Source organism: Achroia grisella, unplaced genomic scaffold, assembly GCF_030625045.1.
Source record: "Achroia grisella isolate CSIRO2021 unplaced genomic scaffold, CSIRO_AGI_Agris_v1 utg780, whole genome shotgun sequence".
NCBI classification, from domain to species: Eukaryota; Metazoa; Arthropoda; class Insecta; order Lepidoptera; family Pyralidae; genus Achroia; species Achroia grisella.
In genome coordinates, this window is record NW_026713020.1 from 6586238 (window position 1) to 6596910 (window position 10673).

Genomic DNA, 10673 nt, shown 5'->3' on the forward strand with positions numbered 1-10673 from the left:
GGTGGGTTCAGAAAGATCTTGAAAGAAGCTTATCATCAATATTAAAAGAGGTTGTATTGCTAGTTTGTGAGGTTGTAGGGACTTTCTCTGGATCTACTTCTAACTTTTAGTGTTAGATAGCCCATTTATCGAGGAAGCTTCATCACGTTAGGACGAATAGGAGTGGAGCTGCAATGTAAAATGTTCCAAAAACGGTGAAAGTCCTGCGTAGACGAAGTCGTGTAGATCAAGCAGTTTTAATTAGATTTGTGAAGAAAGGTGCACATTTATATTTTAAGATCTTGAATGTCCAACCTTTTAGCTTTATTAATTTAAACTTGCTACTAAGGAAGATCTGTGGTCTTAAAAAGAATATCAACATGAACACTAACCTTAAGTTATTATGTATTGTATATGTAAAAAATATATACTAAGTTATATACTTATTATATATTTAAATATGTAATAAGTCATATACTTATTATATAAGTAATAAGTTGGTTATGCTCTTTTCTTATAATGAGCCTGGAATAGATCGCTTACGACGTCACCCTGTTGTGCTTAAGATTGTAAATTTTAATTTTACAATCTAAGAGATCATTTTTGGTTGCTGATGAAAAAACTCAAAAAATACTTAACTGTTTGAAAATATTTTTACCTGCATAAATTTAAATTATCAGAGATTCATTTTTGTTACTTAAAAGTAACAAATGACAAAAAAAGTTTGGTTTTAAAAGGAAATAGATAAACACACAATAATTACATCTATGCGATATGACTGCATATCGCTAGTTACATAGTTTTTCATCAGACATTTATCATCAGATGGGCTGTATGCTTATTTGTCACCTTCGTAGTATAAAAAAACAAACAATAATAAGTGTTTGTCATCACAGATCATCGCTCTCTTTAGAGAGTAACGTTATTACGCCTCCGATTGATCCCCTAGCCAACTCTATCAGGGATCGAAATTACAACGGCCTAAGCCGAGCTACGACTCGTATCCCCAGAATAAACCCCAGTGACTTCTGGCGGCGACCTAAGACTGTTCGTCAGGCAGGAGTTGGTTTTCAGGCGCTCCATAAACTCCTTCCGCGTGATTGGTATCTTATCGTTCCGTGAAACTGTAAGCGCCATTTGCGGTCAACAGCATTAAAATATTAGCAAAGCATAGAATTAAAACTAATAATAATAATCTCAGGACAATTCACACAGAGCCATCTAGACGCAAGATATGCTAGCTAAAGCTTGTGTTATGGCTACTGGATAACTTGTATTAATACTTAGAGATTTTTTGGTAAATAAATACATATGTACATAGAAAACCCCCAGACCGATACAAACAATCAAACTCATGAATACAGATATTTGTGTCGTGCGAGAAATTAAACCCGCGAATATCGGAAGTAAGGCGGTGTGCGAAAGCGCTAGACTACCGAGGCCGTGAAAATTATTATAAGTATAGTTATTAACTTACTCTCTATTGATTAGAAACCACGTAATATCAGGAAGCATTGTGATTTATCACTTTTACCTAAAAACGTTAGAGTTTCAAGGATACACGATGCAAATTTTGATGATGTTGCATCAGAAAAACAATGCAATGCGTGTGCGCGTTCGATGCACATATCCGGCTGTACGCAGGATACCAGCTTAGTATAAATTGGGTACGAATTACAAAAATTGGTACACTTCGTTTGAGTAACTCAACAACAATGAACACCTACGTTACAGTAAGTTACCATTGTTTTTATTATATCGTATTATTATTTGTAATTTGTTATATTTGAAGAATTGTTTTGGTCATCCAAATTATAGCATGGATGCTAAGATTGGTTTGACATAATGATAACATTCTATTCCCGGTTTAGATGCAAGACTTAATAAATTGAAAATATTTCTCTTTTCTATAACATTGTTAATCAATTAAAATATCATTATATAAAAATATTTATCAATAGTATTATTTTTGTTCTTCGTGTCTAAAACTGTGCTAAATTTAAAATTGATAACAAGAATAGTTTCTGAGATTAGGACAATATCAATAATAAAGATAAGGACTTCAAATCAAATCAAAATAAATCAAAATCATTTATTTATATAAAACATTTTGACCGCTTATGAACGTAAAATTTTTTTGTTTTAATATTTTGTTCCTACCGTCTAGTTCACTACACACATTAAATTGAGAAGAACTGGCAAGAAACTCAACAGATTTTTTTAAAGCCAGTTTATTTACACTTTGTAAGTGTCTATGTCTAACATTCTAACAAATGAAAACCCCATGCATGAACAACTATTGTCATGCAATTTTTAACTACAGACTAATTTCAGAGTGGCTAATAAGAAACTCGATTGTTGTTTTTTTTAAATCAATCTGTAAATATAATACCTACTGACATATACAATAAACGATATCGAACCTACAGTATAATAAACAATATTCAATAAAAAAGGCGAAAAACATTTATCGGAGTTCGGAAACCCTGTGAATTCTCGAATTTCCGTTAACATCAAAGTACGAATTCCATTTGCTGTTACAAAGGACTTCATTGGCTACGGACGAGTAATTCAACTCGCATCCAACTAATTGGACCTTGGTAACAATGCACTCTGTTTCATTAACGCTCCTATGAAATATGACGTTGGAAATGGTACAATGCAATACTGATTTTCAATTTTCTTTTGTGTTCGCAGTTAGCCTGCCTTTTGGCCGTTGTTGGCTTCAGCCAATGCAACCCCGTCGCTCCTATTGGATTGGGCTATGGCGGAATTGGTACGTAATTAACTATAACATTTGCGTATACTGTGGTAGAGTCCAGCGCTAATAGATTTTTTACATAATTTTCATGACAATCTGACGGTTATCTGAGAATAAGTTATTATTTTTTTTATGTATGATAATGGCAAATATGCTGACAGCCTACCAGTTAATATGTGGTTGTTTTCTTAATATATGGTAATCGAGTAGTGCCCCTGCCTGCACTAGCGGTTTACTCTGGCGGGGCACCAGTGGAGGACAAATTTTGAATATTTTTTATGCATAAAATCAATAAATAAAAACATGTATTTGATACACACATGCATAGAAGTACAGTCTTAGTCAATACCTTAATAATGTTCAAACTTATAATTTTATTTAACTATAATCGATTTAAGCCGTAACTAAAGTTATAGAGTGAACATGCCAAATGTTTGCTATTAAGTGCATTTTTATTATATACATTTTAACAGATTTAAAATAATAGTTTATCTAAAATACATTTTAGTTCTCAAATCATGGTTTACAAAATGATTTGAAGTGATAAACAACTCTTGATACAACATATTTTAGTACTATTTATCCTGTTGTATTTTATATCTTATCCGTTTCAATTCCAGGCCTGTCATCGCCAATCATCGGCGCCCCAATCCTGGCCCCGGCCGCGATCTCCACCGCTAGCCTTGTCAAAGCCGCACCAATCCCCGTCATCAGGACCGTCGCTGCCCCAGTCATCACCGCACCAGTAGTCAGGACAGTAGCCACCGCACCCATTGGACTCGGTCTTGGTACCCTCGGTCTCGGTAGCTACGGCCTGGGCCTGAACAGCGGACTCGGATGGGGCTCCGGTCTTGGACTCGGATTGGGAGGCAAAGTTATTGGTTAATTGACGTCAAACGAAGTGCAGATATGGCATTCAAAATTCTATATATATTAATTGGCTGATATATATTAAAGCATTCATTATATTTTTTGTTTTTATATAATAGATATAAGTATAAATGTTGGTACCTCAACACATGACACTACATTCGCACTAAGCATGTGATTTTATGAAAACATAATATGTTTTGATATTTCTACAAAAATATTTTTTATGGATATTCCACAAAACACATGTATACTAAATAAGCAAGCCAGTAATCACTAAGGTTTCACTAAAATATTTTGAGTAACTAATTAAAAAACATGCATTAATGTCGTAACTTTAAAGTAAAAAAAATCCAAAATATTTTTTGCTATCTACATTTAAAATAATAAATCTTTTGAGTAGGATAATAAAAACATACCACTTATCACAGCAACCTGTCACAGTAATAAATTGTAGCCTAACTACCATATTACATAAACTATACTTGAGATTTCCATTAGATTAACATAAGGAATATGCATGTTGATATAAAAGTAAGACTTCCAATCAAAACAAATGAAAGGAGCCAAATTTGTTTCTATTGGAAGTCTTACAATTGTCTCTCATTTTTATACACGATTTTCTTTACTTTCATTTTCATATACTCTATATCATCATCCCTTTCTACTTCATACACATTTTTTGGTAACTAATTAATGTCGCCCATGAGCACTCAAAACAATCATCTATTGTTTTTTTACAGGCGAGTTGCCTCCCCTTTAAATAAGTGAAGGGATGGGACGAGGAAGATGGGCATACATATTAATGGACATATACACCTAAAAATGACATCAAACACTAGTGACATGAAATTATTTCATAAGTAGATCTATTTCACACATATTTTTCGGTTGATTGCCGCAAAGCGCGCATGCGTGAATCGTAATTTCGAAATGATACGTCACATATATAGCTCACTTATTATAAACTGGCTTAACTTAAAAATTACAAATTTTGGAAAGTCCACTTTATCACAGTGGTATTAAAGTGTAATTTCAAAAATTTAAGATTTCTTAATTACACCTGTATTGTACTAGATATGCGATATGTATATTGATCAACCAACCACACTATCGACCCACACACTGTATAATTTATTGAACAGGTTAATACATGAAGTTGAAAAAGGTCGATTTTTTATTTCACTTTTTTCAATAATTCTGTATTTATATATACATCACATTAAAATTGATAACTATACAGTTTTTAGAGCGAATCAAATGACATCGTTTATAGTATAGTTAAGCTATACAGGGTTGTTAATATAGTATAGTTGAGTTTCATTGACAATTAATATATGCCGGCCTCGGTGGTTTAACGGTTTAGCACACCGCGCACCGCTTTATTTCCGATGGTCGCGGGTTCGATTTCTCGCATGCAAACATTTGCATCTATGTATTTATATCAGTTGTCTAGTACTCATAACACAAGCAATTAAACAAAATAATATAAATGCATCTAGTAGTGCATTATTCGCCATTACTATAAATCCACATTCCTCCCAAATATATATATTATAGCGGTATAATAACCGATCGTCAGAGAAGCCATTTTTAATATTATGCACCCAGTTGAAATCTTCGCAAATACGATCCGGGGAAGCGTAGCGTTAATTGAAAAAGCAATTACGCTGAAGTATCAGCTATCCAGCGAGTTCTGATCATATTATGACTAGGTACCAATCGTTCTAGTTCTTAATGAGAAATTCTAAAAGTTACAAACGCGTTTCATCGCGAGAATTTTAATGAAAATGCAAAGTTGCTATAGAATGCCATTCAGGCAGAACAACCTTTAGAATTGGCTCTCGTCGTATTTTTACGCATCAGACTGTTGTTAATTGAAATAAAAACTCTATGCTTGCGGCAAAATCGATGGCAGGATTCAAATTCCATTTGTTTGAGTGGATTCATTTGTTTGAGAGCCGGCTAATTGAAATTGCGTACATGTAATTGATAGGCATTTCATATTTAGATATTATGATTAAATGTTTAATAAATACCTTTATGAAACAGTGACCCAACTCGCACTGATGCATACAAATCTTAGAATTTTTCTATATATATTTTATATATTTTACATATAAACCTTCCTCTTGAATTACTCTATCTTTTGCTAAAAACTACATTAAATAGCGTTGTGTAATTTAAACGATATAAGCGAACAGATCAGTCTATGTTTTTATGGTATGTAAAGATGTGAAAAATAAAGAATGACTTTCGAAGAAGTTGGTATGTACCATACCAACGCACCTACTGCACTTTCAAATCAAAAAACATAAAACAATTTCAGCTGAAGTGAGCGTGGATTAAAAACACAAATGAGGAAGCATGTTCGCATGGAAGACAACAATGACGAATTTCCATACAAACTTTTATACCCTATTCTATTTACAATCTTTGTATTATAATATTTATTAATATTTAACAGTCTAAAAATATCTTTCAAGCTTTTAGCTTTAAAAATGACGAACCTTCTATACAACCTTTCATCTTAAGTTTCAACCCCTTTCAATACTTTTTCGGTAATAAAAAATGTCCTTTCTCATAGTCAGGCTTCAGTAGTTGTTCGTGAAAGCGCGACAGACAGAGTTACTTTCGCATTTATAACATTAGTAACGATTATTAAAAACTGTACTTTCACTATTTTTATTTTGCACACCAATTGTCGTAAAGTTTCATTCACCATTCACCAACCTACTGAAGTTTCATTGAGATATCGAAACGTCAAAAAACAATAGGTTTTTTTATAGAACAATAAAAAACCTATTCTTTTTTCTTTTGATTCCGATGTTAAAATTCGTCTATCGAATTACTAAAGCACTTTTAACTCTCTGTTCTGCACTCCCTTTGGCTACGGTTCGTACTAAAGTGCTCGAGTGGTCGGAAACTCATGGAGTGAACTGATACCCTCGAAATTGACTGCTCAACTGAACCGAATAATTCAATTAGGCTCGATGTTTTCTATGATTCCTCATTCCAATGCTTGAGTCAATGGCATTTAATGATTTCAACTGCTTATTCTTCAACTTCAAAACAACGGGAATTCTCTATTGTAACATTTTATGTAACTTTAATAATAATATCCGCAGGTCTTGGTGGTCTAGCGGTTTAGCACACCGCTTCACGTCCGATGGTCGCGGGTTCGATTCCTCGCACGGTGCAAACATTCCTGAGTATGATTTTTTGTATTCGTCTGAGTGTTTTCTATGTATATATTTACAAAAAAATCTAAGTATTTATATCAGATACCTAGTACCCATAACGTAAGCTCTCCTTGCCGTGGGACTAGATGGCGCTGTGTTAATTGTCCAGGGATATTTATTTATTATAAATTCACACAGCGTTATCTAATCACAAGTTATAAGCAGAGCTTAGCATGTACTAGACAACTGATACAACATATAGAAATACTTAAACTATATATATAGGTACTTTTTTTGTTAATTTCTCAAGAGACTACAGCCTAGGGTTTTCATGCAGGGTATATAAGGTTTCTAAAGTGCCACACGCACGTGACATTCCTGGTGTTTCAGACGTTCATAGGCTACGGTAACTGTTTACCATCAGATGCGTCTATGCCTGTTTACCACCATTGTAGGGTTAAAAACAATGGCGGACAATTAACCAAGGAGTAAATACCTAATTACAGATTTGTCAATAAATTTACTAAAAAAATTTAACGTGTCTGTGTATAAAATATCTGAACAATGTCGAAATAAAATTGAAACAAAATTATAATACCAGCATTAAAGATACACGAGAGCCCTCCGACAGATCCCCCGACCAATTCAAACGGGGATCGAAATTACGACGGCCTGAGCCGAGGTTCGAATCCCTAGCGGTGCCCTCAGACTAAAGTCGTATCCGTCAGGCGGGAGTTGGCCTTCAGCCGCTCCATACGTCCTTCCGCGGGTTTGGAGTACCATCTGCACTTGCACTCTATCCAGTGAAGCTGTCAAAAGCCAGCTGTGAAAAGGCTAGCTGCAGCCAACAGCAGAGAGCAACAACATAGAGTTTTTTTTATATAACACAGGGGACAAACTAGCAAGCCGCTCACCTGATGGTAAGTGATTACCGCCGCCCATGAGCACCCGCAACACCAGGGGAATTGCAAGTACGTTGTCGGCCTTTGATTCGATCGAGACGTGGGCTGTGCTACAGTCTCTCCAGCGGTGCCAAATTGACTATCGATATATCGAAGCGTTGAAATGTTTGTATGAAAACGCTACTATGTCAGTTCGCCTCCACGACCAGAATTCGAAGCCTATCCAACTGCAGCGAGGTGTCAGACAAGGCGATGTCATATCGCCAAAGCTGTTTACCACTGCGTTGGAAGATGTCTTCAAGCTTCTGGACTGGAGCGGGCTGGGCATCAACATTAACGGCGAGTACATCAATCACCTTCGATTTGCCGACGATATCGTGGTCATGGCTGAGACCCTGGAAGACCTTAGCAAAATGCTCGAAGACCTCAGATCCAGCTAGGTAGATCCAATTTCGAGAAAGAGGTCAATCGTCGAATCCAACTCCGATGGGCAGCGTTCGAGAAGCTCCGATATATCTTTTCGTCCAAATTTCCGCAGTGTCTCAAGACGAAGGTTTATGACCAATGTGTGTTGCCAGTGATGACTTACGGAACAGAGACGTGGTCGCTAACTATGGGCTCCATTAACAAGCTCAGAGTCACTCAGAGGGCAATGGAGAGGGCTATGCTTGGATGGCTTGGAGGGCTATGCTGCATGATCGAATCAGAAATGAGGAGATCCGCAGAAGAAACAGAGTGACCGACATAGCCCGAAGAATTGCGACTCTGAAGTGGCAATGGGCAGGGCACATAGCTCGTAGGACAGATGGCCGTTGGGGCAGTAAAGTCCTCGAGTGGCGACCACGAACCGGAAGACGCAGCGTGGCCTCCAGCAAGGTGGACCGACGATCTGGTCAAGATCGCTGGAAGGCATTGGATACGAGCAGAGCAGGACCGATCGTCGTGGAGATCTTTGGGGGAGGCCTATGTCCAGCAGTGGACGTCTTCCGGGCTGCGATGATGATGATGATGATGTCGGCCTTTTAAAAAGGAATAAGCTCTTTTCTTGAAGATTTCAATGTCGTATCGCTTCGGAAGTACCATTGCTGGAAGGTGATTCCACAATGTGGTTGTGCGAGGCAAAAAGTTTCTAGAAAACCGTACCGTGGAATACCGCCATTCATCCAGATGATCAGGATGGTATTTCAGTTTCTGGCGGGTGGTACGGTGGTGAAACTCAGCAGCTGGTATTAATCCGAACAATTCCTCAGAACACTCCCCGTGATATATGCGGTAGAAAATGCACAGAGATGCAATATCACGCCGCAAAGCCAATGGGTCGAGTCTGTTACCTAGACGTTGATCAATGATTCTGGCTGCTGGAAGTAGCTAAATATATATGGTGCTCCCGCCCAGAGGTGAGAACAGTATTCCATGTGCGGCCGGATCTACGCCTTGTATAATTGCAAGCGATGGGCCGCCGTGAAATACCGTCTCACTCTACTGAGCACACCAAGCTTTTTTGAGGCTATTTTAGCCTTGTCTTCCATCATCCAATGACCGCAAAACTGAACGTCATTGGATATATCAACGCCAAGAACCTAGAGATTTGGCTTTACATACAGGGAGAGTGTCTTGAAACTGAGGAGATACGATAAATGGATTCTTTTTAGCGGTAAGAGTAGACGAAAATAAAAATACACGAGAAATGCAAATATATAAGAGCAGAGCAAAATACATAGATTGTGCGAGCGATTCTTCGTTAAATCGGTCGTGCTCCGGATCGTGCGTAAAAAGAAATGTTATTGTAAAGACTGCTATTGTCATTATCTAATCTGTCTATATATCCCTTGAATCAACAAAGACGAATTATTGGGAAGCTGCCAAAAGTATATAGGAAGTACCTTAGTACAGTACAATCATTATTTCCTTATAAAATAAGCGTGACAGTAAATAAACCATGCAAATAAATTACCAACTAGTTTATTCGGATATATACTGTTTTAAATTTGACGTGGTCATTATTTATACAGTTTACCCGTGATCGTAGTGGTTGAAACACTGCCGAAATATCGGGAACTGAGCAAATAAATATAAAACGTGGTATGATCCCGTGATTTTTACTAATTATACGTATATTCGTATATAATTATTAGTTTGATGCCGTTATATTCAATTCAAAAATCATCTATTCATGTAGGACATTATATCACCCTCTCATACAAGCCACTGCTACACTAAATCTTTTACAGTCCAAACAGCACTCCTATGGAATTCACTCCCATTCAGAGATTAGGCTATCGCCTTCGATTAGTTCTTTTAAGAGGCGTCTTATTTAATGCTCCACTTATTTACTTTATAGAGCAAGAGCCCACGACGGCCAGACATACGTCATTTTAGTAAACGTGAAAGTTCTTGTATGTGTGTCTCCAACACAGGTAAGAACGATCTCCAAACATGAAACCTGGATCGTGGTTCCTTTGGCAGGTAACAGGTAACAAAGGTGTAAACAATTTCATATCAAATTCGTTATTTTAAGAAACTCCATATTTTCATATATTGTTCGTAGCATTATTATAACTTGCGCTGCTCATTGCCAGACACTTAGTGTGGTTCCAACCCCCGCCGGACCCCCCTTAACTATACTATTTTAGAAATAAACTTACGTCATTTTAATAAAGCTAAACTTTATATATATTATTGAGAGAACTATTAAACTGAGTTTCCTAAATTACCAGACAGTTTTCTTGGTTCCTTATCCTACCAGATTCATTGAAACCGTATATTGGGTAACAACGGTGTATACAATTTCATATCATTGTTATTTTATTTATTATACGGTTTCAATGAGTCTGGTATGATAAGGAACCAAGAAAACTGTCTGGCAATTTAGGAAACTCAGTTTAATAGTTCTCTCAGTAATATATATAAAATCCCATGCACAATTAGTATTTAATATTCCTTTAGTTATCTAAGCAATAAATTAGTACAGTAATTTTC

At 36.5% G+C, this 10673-nt stretch overlaps 1 protein-coding gene across 1 annotated transcript; it reads left to right on the forward strand.

Moving 5' to 3' along the window:
• The first annotated feature begins 1686 nt into the window (after positions 1-1686).
• Positions 1687-3676, forward strand: LOC131851119 (cuticle protein 65-like). The gene is made up of 3 exons (XM_059201551.1): positions 1687-1712; positions 2677-2755; positions 3361-3676. The coding sequence occupies exons 1-3, from the start codon at positions 1695-1697 to the stop codon at positions 3624-3626; spliced, it is 363 nt and encodes a 120-aa protein (XP_059057534.1). The 5' UTR covers positions 1687-1694; the 3' UTR covers positions 3627-3676.
• The last annotated feature ends 6997 nt before the right edge of the window (positions 3677-10673 follow it).